This window comes from Dendrobates tinctorius, unplaced genomic scaffold (genome assembly GCF_039654945.1).
Source record: "Dendrobates tinctorius isolate UK_male_01 unplaced genomic scaffold, ASM3965494v1 ptg000157l, whole genome shotgun sequence".
Classification (NCBI taxonomy): Eukaryota; Metazoa; Chordata; class Amphibia; order Anura; family Dendrobatidae; genus Dendrobates; species Dendrobates tinctorius.
The window spans coordinates 2,729,821-2,745,640 of record NW_027361824.1 but is presented as its reverse complement, the minus strand read 5'-3'; the positions used below and the strand labels follow the sequence as shown (position 1 = coordinate 2,745,640).

Genomic DNA, 15,820 nt, shown 5'->3' with positions numbered 1-15,820 from the left:
CCAAATACTCAGCAGTGAGGGACACTCACTTCAGGAGACTCTCACATCTCTTCCCTCACTCCCTGGCTTTACCTCTCTTGGTGAGAAATTGCTGCGGGAGCCCACGCTATTTCTTTTCAATGAATTAACCCCTTAATTTAACATGTACATGTCCCAAATTTTGCACACAAACCCTAATCTAATTATTAGTCAAAGACATAGAAAAAAAAATAAATGAAATGGCTAACTGTATGTAAACCATGTGCCATTTCATGTCGGGTTTTGGAATGATTTTACAGAAGCCGGCAATTGATTTAGCGGCTATTATGCTATGTAGAACTTATACATTTGTGTCATTGGGCTCCATTATATGTCCATTTTGCAAGCCGCCGACTAAATCTCGCCAGACGGATGTCACACGGACGCTCAGATGCGAGAAGATCACATCCTCGCATGAAAATCGGATGACAGACAGATCACTGTTCATGAAACATTTGTGCGATTGTGGTCCGTCAAAATCGGACCGATTTTTTATTACGTTGTGTGTGACTCCAGCCTTAGAGGACTTGTTCAAAGACTGGTTGTATGTATCAAGGAATGAAGATCTTCTGTGAAATCTGTGAAAAAGAAATCTGTCCCCAATGTGTACAGATAAATGATTTTATTACAAGATGAGGGAATGTTGTAATAATTGTTATAGAGTCCTTTCTTTTATGTATGAATATATACACATGATTGCATGTATGACATTTCTGCTCCTAGACTTAGAAACTCCTTTCAGCTGACGTGTTGAGAAGACATGGGTGTTCCTTTTGTGAATGCTTAGTTTACTTTCCTTGTCTTGCGTACAAATAAACTGTCATCCCTTTTACTTCTCTGGTAACGTAGATAAGGGAAGCTGACAGTTAAGCATATTCCATCATATGTACTATTTTGCAAACTTTGTATTTTGAATGCCTTTCTGTTCTTCTACTTAAACTCTAAGAATCTATATTGGGTCAGACAGGTGACTGCTCACATCTGGTGCGGCCGTCATTCTCTCTCCATGCCGGCATGATCAATAAAGAACAAATCATCTTACTTATTCAGGTCTGGACGATTTCTCATTGGAAGACTAAAACTCCACTGACACTGCTGGCGTGCCGTCTCCTCATCAGCGGTGTCAAGACTCACTTTTTGTTACACCACACGAACCATGCACAGAAATGAATAAAGTTTATAGGGAAGCACAGTGGCTCTGATGTTTATTAACAGTTTATTTCCAAGTAAAATATTTCCCATATTAAGAAAATGAAAAAAGCTTCTCCTTTGTGTGACTGCTCTGATGTCTAGCAAGATTCTCTTTCCGGTTAAAATATTTCCCACATTCTGAACATGAAAAGGGCTTCTCCCCTGTGTGACTGCTCTGATGTTTAGCAAGATTCTCTTTCCGGTTAAAATATTTCCCACATTCTGAACATGAAAAGGGCTTCTCCCCTGTGTGAGTTCTCTGGTGAGGAACAAGCTCTGATTTATGTTTAAAACATTTCCCACATTCTGAACATGAAAAAGGCTTCTCCCCTGTGTGAGTTCTCAGGTGCTTAACCAAATCTGATTTCTGGTAAAAACATTTCCCACATTCTGAACATGAAAAAGGCTTCTCCCCTGTGTGAGTTCTCTGGTGGGTAACAAAATGTGATCTTTGTGCAAAACATTTCCCACATTCTGAACAGGAAAAAGGCTTCTCCCCTGTGTGAGTTCTCTGGTGCTTAACCAAATCTCTTTTCAGCTTAAAACATTTCCCACATTCTGAGCAAATAAAAGGCTTCTCCCCTGTGTGAGTTCGCTGGTGAGGAACAAGCTCTGATTTATGTTTAAAACATTTCCCACATTCTGAACAAGAAAAAGGCTTCTCCCCAGTGTGAGTTCTACGGTGTCTATCAAGAGCCGATTTCTGGTTAAAACATTTCCCACATTCTGAACAGGAAAAAGGCTTCTCCCCTGTGTGAGTTATCTGGTGTCTATCAAGAGACGATTTCATCTTAAAACATTTGCCACATTCTGAACATGAAAAAGGCTTCTCCCCTGTGTGAGTTCTCTGGTGGGTAACAAAATTTGATTTCCGTGAAAAACGTTTCCCACATTCTGAACAGGAAAAAGGCTTCTCCCCTGTGTGGGTTCTCTGGTGATTAACAAGATCTGATTTATACTTAAAACATTTCCCACATTCTGAACATGAACGTGACTTATTTGCTTTAGGAGCAGTTTGTTTTTTAATGCCTCTTTTGTGACTTTGATGTTCCTTTGTAGTCGGTAATGAATCAGAAGTTGGGACCTGTTTCATAGGATCAGAAGACAGATCTTTGCTGTGAATGGATGATGGTATATCTGGAGTCACCTGTCCCTCTGATCTCCTGGTACAGTCATCTGCTAAGATAAAAAAAATTATTATTTTTTTTTATAAAATATCCTTGAGTTTTATACTTTTGAACATTTCAACTTAAATGTGATATGACTTGCGTTTGTGGAAAAAACACGGAAATTTGGCGGAAAGATTGAAAATTTCGCAATTTTCCGACTTTGAATTTTCATGCCCGTAAATCACAGATACGTCACACAAAATACTTAATAAGTAACATTTCCCACATCTTTACTTTACATCAGCACAATTTTGGAACCAAATTTTGATTTGTTAGAAAGTTAAGGGTTAAAAGTTGACCAGCGATTTCACATTTTTACACCATTTGTTTTTTTAGAGACCACATCACATTTGAAGTCACTTTGAGGCGTCTACATGATAGAAAATACCCAAAAGTGACACCATTTTAAAAACTGCACCCCTCAAGGTGCTCAAAACCACATTCAAGAACCTTCAGGTGCTTCACAGGAATTTTTGGAATGTTAAAAAAAAAAAAAAAATTAAAAAAAAAATGTACTTTCTTTCACAAAACAATGTACTTAAGATCCAATTTTTTTTTTTTTTCTATCAAGGGTACCAGAGAAATTGGACCCCAAATGTTGTTGCACAATTTTTCCTAAGTACGCTGATATCCCATATATGCAGGTACACCACTGTTTGGGCGCATGACGGAGCTCGAAAGGGAAAGGAGCGCTGTTTGACTTTTCAATGCAAAATTGGCTGGAATTGACATCGGACGCCATGTCTCCATTGGAGAGCCCCTGATGTGCCTAAACACTGGAAACTCCCCACAAGTGGCACCATTTTGGAAACTAGACCCCATAAGGAACTTATCTAGATGTATAGTTAGCACTTTGAACCCCCAAGTGCATCACAGAAGTTTATTATGTACAGCCATAAAAATAAAAAATCATTTTTTTTTTTTTTTTACAAAAATGATCTTTTCGCCCCCGATTTTTTATTTTCACAAGAGTAACAGGACAAATTGGACCCCAAAAAACGTTGCAGATACTCTATACACTACAGTTCAAAAGTTTAGGGTCACTTAGAAATTTCCTTATTTTTGAAAGAAAAGCGCAGTTTTTTCCAATGAAGCTAACATTAAATGATTCAGAAATACACTCTATACATTGTTAATGTGGTAAATGACTATTGTAGCGGCAAACGTCTGGTTTGTAATGCAATATCTTCATAGGTGTATAGAGGTCCATTTACAACAACCATCACTCCAGTGTTCTTATGAGACTTTGTGTTTGCTAACTGTGTAAGAAGGCTAATGGATGGTTAGAATACCCTTGGAAACCCTTGTGCAAGTATGTTAGCACAGCTGAAAACAGTTTGGCTGATTAGAGAAGCTATAAACCTGACTTTCCTTTGAGCTAGTTGAGAATCTGGAGCATTACATTTCTTGGTTCCATTAAACTCTCAAAATGGCCAGAAAAATAGAACTTTCATGTGAAACTCGACAGTCTATTCTTGTTCTTAGAAATGAAGGCTATTTCATGCAAGAAATTGCCAAGAAACTGAAGATTTCCTACAACGGTGTGTTCTACTCCCTTCAGAGGAGAGCACAAACAGGCTCTAACCAGAGTAGAAAGAGAAGTGGGAGGCCCCGCTGCACAACTGAGCAACAAGACAAGTACATTAGAGTCTGTAGTTTGAGAAATCGACGCCTCACAGGTCCTCAACTGGCAGCTTCATTAAATAGTACACACAAACGCCAGTGTTAACGTCTACAGTGAAGAGGCGACTCCGGGATGCTGGCCTTCAGGGCAGAGTGGCAAAGAAAAAGCCATATCTGAGACTGGCTAATAAAAGGAAATGATTAATATGGGCAAAAGAACAGACATTGGACAGAGGAAGATTGGAAAAAAGTGTTATGGACAGACGAATCCAAGTTTGAGGTGTTTGGATCACACAGAAGAACATTTGTGAGATGCAGAACAACTGAAAAGATGCAGGAAGAGTGCCTGATGCCATCTGTCAAGCATGGTGGAGGTAATGTGATGGTCTGGGGTTGCTTTGGTGCTGGTGAAGTGGAAGATTTGTACAAGGTAAAAGGGATTTTGAATAAGGAAGGCTATCACACCATTTTGCAACGCCATGCCATACCCTGTGGACAGCGCTTGATTGGAGCCAATTTCATCCTACAACAGGGCAATAACCCAAAGCAGACCTCCAAATTATGCAGGAACTATTTAGGGAAGAAGCCGGCAGCTGGTATTCTATCTGTAATGGAGTGGCCAGCGCAGTCACCAGATCTCAACCCCATTGAGCTGTAATGGGAGCAGCTTGACAGTATGATGAGCAAAAAGTGCCACCAAGCCAAACCAACTTGTGGGAGGGGTTTCTGGAAGCATGGGGTGAAATGTCTCCAGATTACCGCAGCAAATTACTTGCTAGAATGCCAAAGGTCTGCAATGCTGGAACTGCTGCAAAGGAGCATTCTGTGCCGAAAGCAAAGTCTGAAGGAGAAAATTATTATTTCAAATAATCTTTTTTCCGAACCTTGTCAATGGCTGGACGAGATTTTAAATGCATTTGGCAACTCATTTGATTAATAAAAGTATGAGTTTTCATGGAAAACACAAAATTGTCTGGGTGACCCCAAACTTATGAACGATAGTGAATGTGGGGGTAAATCACTGTTTGGGCGCACAGCAGAGCTCGGAAGGGAAGAAGCGCCATTTGACTTTTCAATGCAAAATTGTCTGGAATTGAGATTGGATGCCATTTCACGTTTGGAGAGCCCCTGATGTGGAAACACTCCAATTCTAACGCCAACCCTAACCCCAACATACCCCTAACCCCAGTCCTAACTATAACCCTAGCCATAAAACTAACCCTAATCCAAACCCTAACTTTAGCCCCAACCCTAACCGGAAAATGGAAATAAATACTTTATTTTATTATTTTGCCCTAACTAAGGGGGTGATAGCGGGGGGTTTGATTTACTATTTATAGCGGATTTTTATGTTTGGCAGCTGTCATACGCTAAAACACGCTTTTTATTGCAAAAGATAGCTTTTGCATCACTACATTTTGGCCCACAAAGTCAAGTGAGGTCTTGTTTTTTGTGGGACAAGTTGACGTTTTTATTGGTACCACATTCGGGCACGTGACATTTTTTTGATCGCTTTTTGTCACGATTTTTGGGAGGCAGAATGAACAAAAACCAGCAATTCATGAATTTCTTTGGGGGGGTGCGTTTACACCATTCCGTGTGCGGTAAAATTGATAAAGCGGTTTTATTCTTCGGGTCAGTACGGTTACAGCGATACCTCATTTACGTCTTTTTTTTATGTTTTGGCGCTTTTATATAATAAAAACAATTATATAAAAAATAATTATTTTTGCATCGCTTTATTCTGTGAGCTATAACTTTATTTTTTCGCTGATGATGCTGTATGGCGGCTCATTTTTTTGCGGGACAAGATGACGTTTTCAGCAGTGCCATGGATATTTATATGCGTCTTTTTGATTGCGCATTATTGCACTTTTTGTTCGGCAGTATGATGATAAAGCATTATTTTTTGCTGTTTTTTATTTTTTAAGGGGTTCACTAAGGGGGTTAACTAGTAGGACAGTTTCATAGGGCGGGTCGTTACGGACGCGGCGATACTAAATATGTGTACTTTTGTTTTTTTTTTTATTTCCAAAAAAATGAATTAGGGAATATTTTTTTTTATTAAGCGATTTTTTTTTTTTTTACACTTTATTACTTTGTCTCAGGGGGGACATCACTGTCTTGTGTCAGATCGCTGATCTGACACGTCACACAGTGCTGACAGATCAGCGATCTGACAGACACTACACAAGGCTTCCTCATACCTGCGCTCTGCAGGCACTGAGGAAGCCGCCTCCCTGCAGGCCCCTGCGGCCATATTGGATCCGGGGTCTGCAGGGATGGAGCCCTCCCAGCAGCACTGCACAACGCGCTGCTGTGGCGGTCTCAGGGAAGCACGGAGGGAGCCCCCTCCCTGCCGATGCTTCCCTAAACCTCCGGTACACTGCGATCATGTTTGATCGCAGTGTGCCGGGGGTTAATGTGCCGGAGGTGGTCCGTGAACGCAAACACGGTGTCGGGTGTCAGCTGTGATAATCAGCTGACACCCGGCCGCGATCAGCGGCGCTCCCCCCGGGGGCGCCGCTGATCTCGATGACGTACTATCCTGTCCCCAGCCATAGGGGCCCGGGTACCGTGGACGGGATAGTACGTCCGATGTCATAAAGGGGTTAAATAACATCTTTATTTAGTTTACAAAAACGCATACAAATCTGCAGGAAAATCTGCATCAAAAACGCATGGATTTTTACCTGCGTTTTCTGCCAAGAGGTGCAGATTCTGTGCAGAAAATTCTGCAGGCAAATCTGCAATGTGTGCACATACCCTAAAACGACTGTCTTACCCGTGACAATCCCTTACACATTCTCTACGACGTCATTAAGTCCGTTTGGATAGAGGCTTGGTAGCCTATATATCCAATAGGACTTCTTTCGATTTAATAATTTATTCCTATTATTAACCCCTTTTGGTATATGTTCCAATGGTGTAACCGTGATACAGAAGCATTTTTGTGCTTCAGCAGAAGATGACGGGACAGACTATGTTTAATGTGCCCGTTCTTTGAATTATAGCGGTGACTGTTCATCCGGGCACTCAGTTCCTGGGAAGTTCGTCCCACGTATTGAAGCCCGCATCTGCAAGTCACTACATAGATAACAAAATCTGTCCTATATCTGAGACTCTGATTTATTTTAATTGTTCCCCCAGTGGTATTAGATCGAATACTCCTTGCTCCATGGTCAATGATCTTACAACATTTACCGTATATACTCGTGTATAAGCCGACCCCCCCCCTAATTTTGCCACAAAAAACTGGGAAAACTTATTGACTCACATATAAGCCTAGGGTGGAAAATGCAGAAGCTACTGGCAAATTTCAAAAGTAAAAATAGATACCAATAAAAGTAAAATTAATTGAGACATCAGTAGGTTAAATGTTTTTGAATAGCCATATTGAATCAGAAGTCCCATATAATGCTCCATACAAAATACGCCCCATATAATGCTGCACAAAGGTTAATAATGGCCCCATAAGATGCTACATAGAATATGCCCCATATGCTGCTCCATAAAGGTTATGGCCCCATAAGATGTTCCATAGATTATGCCCCATATGCTGCCCCATTAAATGCTCCATAAAATAGGCCCCATAAGATGTTCCATAAAATAGGCCCCATAAGATGCTCCATAGAATATGCCCCCATATGCTGTCCCTATAAGATGCTCCATTGAATATGCCCTCATATGCTGCCCCCATACGATGCTCCATTAAATATACCCCCATATGCTACCCTCATAAGATGCTCCATTGAATATGCTGCCCCCATAAGATGCTCCATTGCATATGCCCCCATATGATGCTCCATTGAATATGCCCCCATAAGATGCTCCATTGAATATGCCCCCATATGCTGCCCCCATAAGATGCTCCATTGAATATGCCCCCATATGCTGCCCTATACGATGCCTCCATAAGATGCTCCATTTACTATGCCCCCATAAGATGCTCCATTGAATATGCCCCCTTATGCTGCCCCATAAGATGCTCCATTGAATATGCCCCCATATAACCCCCCACTAGGAGGGAATTTATGGCTCAGACACGTACGGTAATGCATTTAGAGGAAAGCATTTACAGGCAAAGGCATGGTGAAGGAACTTTCGAAAAAATATGGTCCGCCTGGATGGCGGTGATATGATTGCTAAGACTCTCAAGTATGCCCGGCATAAGGAGTATTGGGGGAGGGGGGGATGGCTTTGATTGTATTATTACAAGATATGTGAATTGTTACATGTATATTGATATCCACTGTTTATTGTTTAAAATCTTTTGAAACCTAAATAAAAATAACTGGTTTAAAAAAAAGAATATGCCCCCATATGATGCCCCATAGAGTATGCCCCCATATATTGCTGCTGCCGCTACTGCAGGTATTAAAAAAAAAAAAAAAAAAGACATACTCACCTCTTGTCCCTGGGGGCCAGGTGCCGGTATGCTGAGCAGGAGACACCGGCGCGCTATGGGGGACAGGTGTCGCCGCTGGCTCAGGACCCGCCACCTGAGATATTCACATTTCCCGGTTCCAACGCTGCTCACCGCTGTCTGCCCGCCGGTCCCTGTCTGTGACTGTTCTGGCAGAGGGCGCTCACTGACTACGTCAGCGCGCCCTCTGTTGCCTGAACATCACTGACCCGGCGGGCACACATCGGCGAGCAGCGTTGGAACTGGGACAGGTGAATATAGCATATACTTACCTCCCACTGGCGCGTCTCTGCAGCCCCGTTCTCCCTTCCTTGCTTCAGCGGTCATGTGGTACCGCTCATTAAAGTCATAAATATGTGCATATTCATGACTTTAATGGGCGGTACCATGTGACTGCTGTAGGAAGGAAGGGAGACCGTGGGACAAGCAGGGGCACTGCAGAGATGTGCCAGTGGGGTCAGTATGATCTGACACCCCCGCTCCCCCAACTACCCCCTGGCTATATGACTCGCGTATAAGCCGAGTGGGGGACTTTCAGCACCCAAAAAATGGGCTGAAAATCTCGGCTTATACGCGCGTATATACGGTACTTTGTTTGAAGAGCACCTGTATACTCCCGTAGTTACCTTCCCTCCATTCACATTGGTATTATTTCCTTTCATATTTTTTATTTTTGTAACCTCTAATTTACTTCGAGCTACAATATTTTTCACTGTCGCCCCTCTCCTAAAAGTTATTCCTGGTTCACAAGGAAGCATTTTCCCAAGAATCACATCTTTTTTTAAAATATTCCAATATTTTTTTTATAAGGGATAAGGTTTCTCCTTGTGGAGAGTGACATACCAGCTCTGGCTTGTCAAGGTAAGGAGGCCTATTCGCTGTGTATGCAGAGCGCCACATAAAGCCCCGCCCACAGCCCCGCCCTAGAGCACGAAAATCTCATTAACTGAAAACTTCAAATAAAGATTTACTGTTGTCGATCATAAAAGCGAAGTTTGGCCAGAAAGACTGGACCTGGTCTCTTAGGGGCCACATGAGCACAGAAGGGAGAGAAGGGAGATTCATCCAATAAGATCTCAGGGATCTAGGAAGCCAACACCATCATTACCCTCCGCTTTCTCTGATCCATCATAATACTTTTCTTGAAGTGATTTTCTAACTTGTCAGCACATTCTACGTACGCTGTCATTTGGCTTCGTAGTTTACAGTCCTGGGCAGGTAACGGTCAGCGTCTCCTAATCCCAGGGGATAGGTGGATCCTACAGGTTGTAAGTTCTATAGAAAAGGGCTTTCAATGCCCAAAGTCAATAGAACAGTTTTGGGAGGAGGAGAATGTTGTGGTCGGGAACCTAAATGGTGATCACACGATTGTGATACGGCCGGACTACACCACCGATAAAGCAGCCACAGCCGGTGACTGAGAGGAATCTGTGACGTCTCTGCAGTCAGTGGTCACTACTCACCTGGGTAGTCATATGTGGGAATCTCCTCTTTACACCGCTCATCACCCCGCACATATGTCTCTGTAGTATTAATATGGGTCAGATCTTCACCCTGAAACAAATATTGTAAAAGTCACAGATTTAGAAGTCCCATCTATGATCAGCTCTAATCCTGCCATCTCCACCGCTCTCATTACACAGATATAAAACATATAATACTGGTGGATAGAACAAGACTGAGCACAAGAGCTTCACAGCCGTCTGCACATCATAGGGGAGATCTCCTGACACCTTCTCTCCATCTACCTGATGATCCTGAGGAGCACTGGCATCTTCCTGTTTACAGTCCTGTGGGAGAAGAGGACGGGGACATCTCTCTGGTGTTGTCCTCTTACTGGATAGATCTGGAGGAAACACACACAGGGACTGAATTCATTCTCTACATACAGATAATTATAGGCCGTGTGTCTTTAGTCCTGTCTATTACCTGGTGATGTGAGGGGCTGGGGAACCTCCAACATGACGTTCTTGTACTGATCTTTGCGTCCTTCTAAATACTCCCACTCCTCCATGGAGAAATAGACAGCGACATCCTGACACCTTATAGGAACCTGACACATACAATGATACCGTCATCCCCCCGATCCCTTCATAGTGTTACTGTATAATGTCCCAGCATTCCCAGCAGTGTCACCTCTCCAGTCAGCAGCTCAATCATCCTGTAGATGAGGTCTAGGATCTTCTGGTCATTGATGTCCTCATGGATCAGGGGGTGAGGTGGAGGCCCCGTGATTGGGCTCAGGGCTCTTCCGCATCCCTCAGACACAGGGTCCTGACAGCGATCACTAGAGGTCTTCTTCACCACTGTGTAATCCTGGTTATGGAGAGACAAAATAATAAATCTCACTACAGACATTCCCAGAGTCCTCACCTCTCCAGTTCTGTCCATCTGTTATTCCCATAGATAAGAATGATGGAATGTGACGTCATCAGAATCTCTCACCTCTCCAGTGAGACGGAAGAGGATCTCTAGGGTGAGGTGTAACATCCTCTCCACCATCTTGTCTCTGTCCATATCCATCTTTGATGGGTAAATCAGGAAAATTCTCTTATATAGAAGATCTTCACTGAGAGGATCCGATATTGTAGAGACCTGAATGAGAAGAAGATGATCTAATGTAACATCATAAGAATCCTGTGTAATAATACAATTACTGGAGATAATAAGGGAAACATAGGAGGAGATTTATTATCTTACAGGGTTTAGTTTTCTTCTTTACATCTCTATATATAAAAGTGAATGTATGTATGTATGTGTGTGTGTGTGTGTGTGTGTGTGTGTGTGTGTGTGTGTGTATCACGAAGCAGACCAGTAGAGGGAGACATTTCTTCAAATTCAGGGCTCAATAAAAATGTAGGGCTGAAAGTCTATAGGAGGGAGAAGGACAGAGAGGTAGGTGAGCTGGGGAACAGCAATGTGAATGATAGAAGGGTGTGGAGCATAACGAAAGCATATCTCTATATACGAAAGTGAATGTAGGCGACAACACCTCAGCAGACACTGCCATGGTGGGAGAAATCTAGCATCCCTGGGAACATAAGCTCCCAGCCATTGTCTGCCCCCAGAAAGGAGCAGAGAGCACAGGACAGAAATGAATCACCCCCTCCCTGCCCATATACCCATATATTAGGGGTAGTAGTCCGGTGGCTCTGGCTGAAGGGATGATGTGGGATATTAGGGGTAGTAGTCCGGTGGCTCTGGCTGATGGGATGATGTGGGATATTAGGGGTAGTAGTCTGGTAGCTCTGGCTGACGGGATGATGTGGGATATTAGGGGTAGTAGTCCGGTGGCTCTGGCTGACGGGATGATGTGGGATATTAGGGGTAGTAGTCCGGTGACTCTGGCTGACGGGATGATGTGGGATATTAGGGGTAGTAGTCCGGTGGCTCTGGCTGACGGGATGATGTGGGATATTAGGGGTAGTAGTCCGGTGGCTCTGGCTGATGGGATGATGTGGGATATTAGGGGTAGTAGTCTGGTAGCTCTGGCTGACGGGATGATGTGGGATATTAGGGGTAGTAGTCCGGTGGCTCTGGCTGACGGGATGATGTGGGATATTAGGGGTAGTAGTCCGGTGACTCTGGCTGACGGGATGATGTGGGATATTAGGGGTAGTAGTCCGGTGGCTCTGGCTGACGGGATGATGTGGGATATTAGGGGTAGTAGTCCGGTGACTCTGGCTGACGGGATGATGTGGGATATTAGTGGTAGTAGTCCGGTGGCTCTGGCTGACGGGATGATGTGGGATATTAGGGGTAGTAGTCCGGTGGCTCTGGCTGACGGGATGATGTGGGATATTAGGGGTAGTAGTCCGGTGGCTCTGGCTGACGGGATGATGTGGGATATTAGGGGTAGTAGTCCGGTGACTCTGGCTGACGGGATGATGTGGGATATTAGTGGTAGTAGTCCGGTGGCTCTGGCTGACGGGATGATGTGGGATATTAGGGGTAGTAGTCCGGTGGCTCTGGCTGACGGGATGATGTGGGATATTAGGGGTAGTAGTCCGGTGGCTCTGGCTGACGGGATGATGTGGGATATTAGGGGTAGTAGTCCGGTGGCTCTGGCTGACGGGATGATGTGGGATATTAGGGGTAGTAGTCCGGTGGCTCTGGCTGACGGGATGATGTGGGATATTAGGGGTAGTAGTCCGGTGGCTCTGGCTGACGGGATGATGTGGAATATTAGGTGTAGTAGTCCGGTGGCTTTGACGAGATGATGTGGGATATTAGGGGTGAGCTGTGGAGGGAAAGAGCGGGGCTGTGGAGGGACAGCGGGTCACGGATGTAGCGAGCCGCAGCGGAGGGATAGAATGGGACTGCGGGTGGAGAGTGGGGCTGTGGAAGGAGAGAGCGTGATGGTAGGTGGAGAGCGGGGCTGGGGAAGGAGAGAGTGTGATGGTAGGTGGAGAGCGGGGCTGTTAAGGGAGAGAGCGGGACCCACAGTTAGATAATATGCCCGGGCAACGCCGGGCTCTTCAGCTAGTCTACTAATAAAACCTATATATTTAGGCCACAGACAACAAGCAGTTTCCTCCTCGGAGTCGGCAGCTGAACACGTTCCTCATAGACTCATCTTCCATAACGCTAATTCTCGTCTCATTACCGACACTGGAATCGGCATTAGCAATACTGCAGGAGATATTCATTACATGCAAGATGAGAAATAACTCCTTCATGATGAGGACGACATATTCATCTTCTACTACGGCTCTAGAGACAGATTTGGCCAGAGTCGGTCACTGCCTCCATCCCAACCGGCCGTCTATATGAAGGTTTCCCATCTTCCCCGCGCTGGAATCTTCTGTCACGTTAGATCTCAGCTCTGAGTCACACACAGAAGTTTGATGAAGTTTTATAAAAGCTTTTTTGTTTCCACAAACATCATGGACAGAAATGATCTGATCCCAAAGTCTCCGTGTACAGTGATTTATGGGGTTTATTTCGGGCCTTAGGCTTTCCTATATTGCAAGAAAAATACCAGAAAAAAAAAATAGAATTAGACTTACCGATAATTCGGTTTCTAGAAACCTTCCATGACAGCATAGGAGGTTGTCTCCATGCCCTAATGGGGGACAGGAAGCACGAGAGGTTAAGAGGTCCCTCCCACCTCCCTCTCACCAGTGACTTATAACTGATTACCATAGCACCGGTTACCTTAAGATTCTCAGAATTTGTCCAAGACTACAGGGAGGGAAATAGTGGCGTCGTGGAAGGTTTCTAGAAACCGAATTACCGGTAAGTCTAATTCTATTTTCTCTAGCAACCTTCCACGACAGCATAGGAGGCATAACAACCTATACTGCACTAGGGGGGGACAACGGCCTGAAGAACTTTTCGGCCAAAGACTAAATCCCTGTTGGACATAAGGTCCAACCTGTAGTGTTTCGAAAAAATATGAAAGGAGGACCAGGTTGCTGCCTTACAAATCTGCTCTGAAGATGCGCCTGCCCTCAGCCCATGAAGTAGAGGTAGATCGTGTTGAATGCGCTTTGATCCCTGTAGGGGAGTGATGTTTTGCGCCAGGTATGCTTCAGAGATAGCCTTTTTAATCCAATTGGCAAGTGTTTTTTGCCACCTTCTTTCCTCTGTTTGGACCAGAGGTATGGATGAATAGGTTGTGGTCGATTCTATAAGGCTTGGCACACTCTAAGTAGTGGAGAATTATTCGCCTTACGTCCAGCGTATGAAACACCTCTTCTTTAGGGTTTGCTGGGTTTTGACAAAATGAGGGGAGAATTATATTCTGTGATCTATGAAAGTCCGACACGACCTTTGGTAGAAAAGACGGATCAATGGAGACAATTATGGAGTCATCTCTGACTGTTAGGTAGGGTTCTCTGATTGAGAGAGCCTGTAGCTCTCCTATTTGCCTTGCTGAGGTTATTGTTATAAGGAAGGCGACCTTACAGGAGAGCAGCTGAGAAGTACAGGATGGCAGGGGCTCAAAGGGTGATTGAGTGAGTCCAGTAAGAACCACGTTCAAGTCCCATGGTGGAACCGCAACTAGCTTCTTCCGGGGGCGCCCCCGGAAGAAGCTTGTTGTGAAACGCGCGTTGGGGTGGAGGAGGCTGCGGCGCCCACGTCTCTTTGAGCTTACAGTGACCAAGTATTGTTATTTAAGGCATACAATTTTGGTTATACTATTTTTAATTAGGTCTATTTTGGAGCGGTTCATGTAGGTAGATTAATATGAGGACTAAGGCTAGTTTCACATTAGCGTTTACTAAGCCCCGCCCCCTGCCGCGCCTTCGCCGGTAGCTCCGCCAGCGGACGCATGACGCTGCATGCGTCCTGCGTCCCCTATCTTTAGCACTGGGGACGGAGGCCGTGCGCAGTATGAGTTTGGCGGCGCATGCGTCCTTTTGACGCTGCGCCGACCAGCGCCAAACGCAACAGGTTGCAATTTGGTGCGCTCCGTCAAAAGGACACATGCGCCGCCAAACGCATACTGCGCACGGCCTGCGTCCCCAGTGCTAAAGATAGGAGACACAGGACGCATGCAGCGTCATGCGTCCGTAGGCGGAGCTACCGGCGGAGGCGCGGCAGTGGGCAGGGCTTAGCGGCGGCCGTGCGCAGCCCGGCGCTGCGGCCGTAAACGCTAATGTGAAACTAGCCTTAGACGTCACCGTCATGTTGCCGCTATATTTCACACTTTATATGCATTGTGCCGCCTAGGGATCTTAGATTTAGACTCATTTAGGTATTTAACCATTTATATATAGCAGACCATTTTGAGGATTGGTGTGAATTATTTGCATCTTTTATTAAACCCTTATATTGTGCAATATCTGCTTTTGTGTGATTTTTGTGCCTTATTATCATCATGCCTGTTCATATAAGATTGCTGTAGGGTATTTTGCGTCTCCTTTTGGGCATTTTTCTCTGTTTTTAATATATTATTAATAAATTGATTAAAGACATTTTTTCTGGATCTCTTCACTTTTTTCCGGCAGTAGAAATTATGTTAGTCCGGAATATTGTTTGATTTAATAGCTTTTTTGGATGCAGCCTAGTGGCTGATGTAATGAATCTTCTTATCCACCTGTGATTGGCCAAGTCACAGTCAAACATGGAGCTTAATTCTGATATCTGTATTTTCAGTGTGCTAGGTTTTAGACCTAGCTCAAGCCCCCTCTGTAGGAAATCCAGGATACGAAAAATGTTAGGGTTTCCTGGGTCAGGCAAATCTGGCAGACACCATGAGGAAAACTTTTTCCATATTTTGTTATATATAGCAATGGTGATCAGCTTCCGGGATTTCTGGAGGGTGTTTATTACTGCCTCTGATAGACCCTTGGCCCTCAAGATCTGGGTCTCAGTAATCAGGCCGCTAACCTCATTCCCCGGAGGTTTGGGTGATGTAGCGGGCCCTGTAAGAGAAGGTCGTTTT

At 44.4% G+C, this 15,820-nt stretch overlaps 1 protein-coding gene across 6 annotated transcripts in view; it reads right to left on the bottom strand.

Moving 5' to 3' along the window:
- Positions 1–1,189: 1,189 nt before the first annotated feature.
- The window catches only part of LOC141051387 (uncharacterized), a 43,506-nt gene continuing 28,875 nt past the window's right edge, over positions 1,190–15,820 (bottom strand). For 4 of the 6 annotated variants that reach the window (XM_073548334.1, XM_073548335.1, XM_073548337.1 and 1 more), the window contains 6 exons: positions 10,873–11,022; positions 10,564–10,743; positions 10,357–10,480; positions 10,176–10,273; positions 9,891–9,981; positions 1,190–2,388 (listed from right to left, as the gene is read on the bottom strand). In XM_073548334.1, coding sequence (XP_073404435.1) covers positions 1,262–2,388; positions 9,891–9,981; positions 10,176–10,273; positions 10,357–10,480; positions 10,564–10,743; positions 10,873–11,022 — 1,770 coding nt within the window. In that variant the 3' untranslated portion in view covers positions 1,190–1,261. The remainder of the gene's footprint in view (positions 2,389–9,890; positions 9,982–10,175; positions 10,274–10,356; positions 10,481–10,563; positions 10,744–10,872; positions 11,023–15,820) is intronic. The other 2 variants (XM_073548336.1, XM_073548339.1) reach the window with 2 other exon arrangements.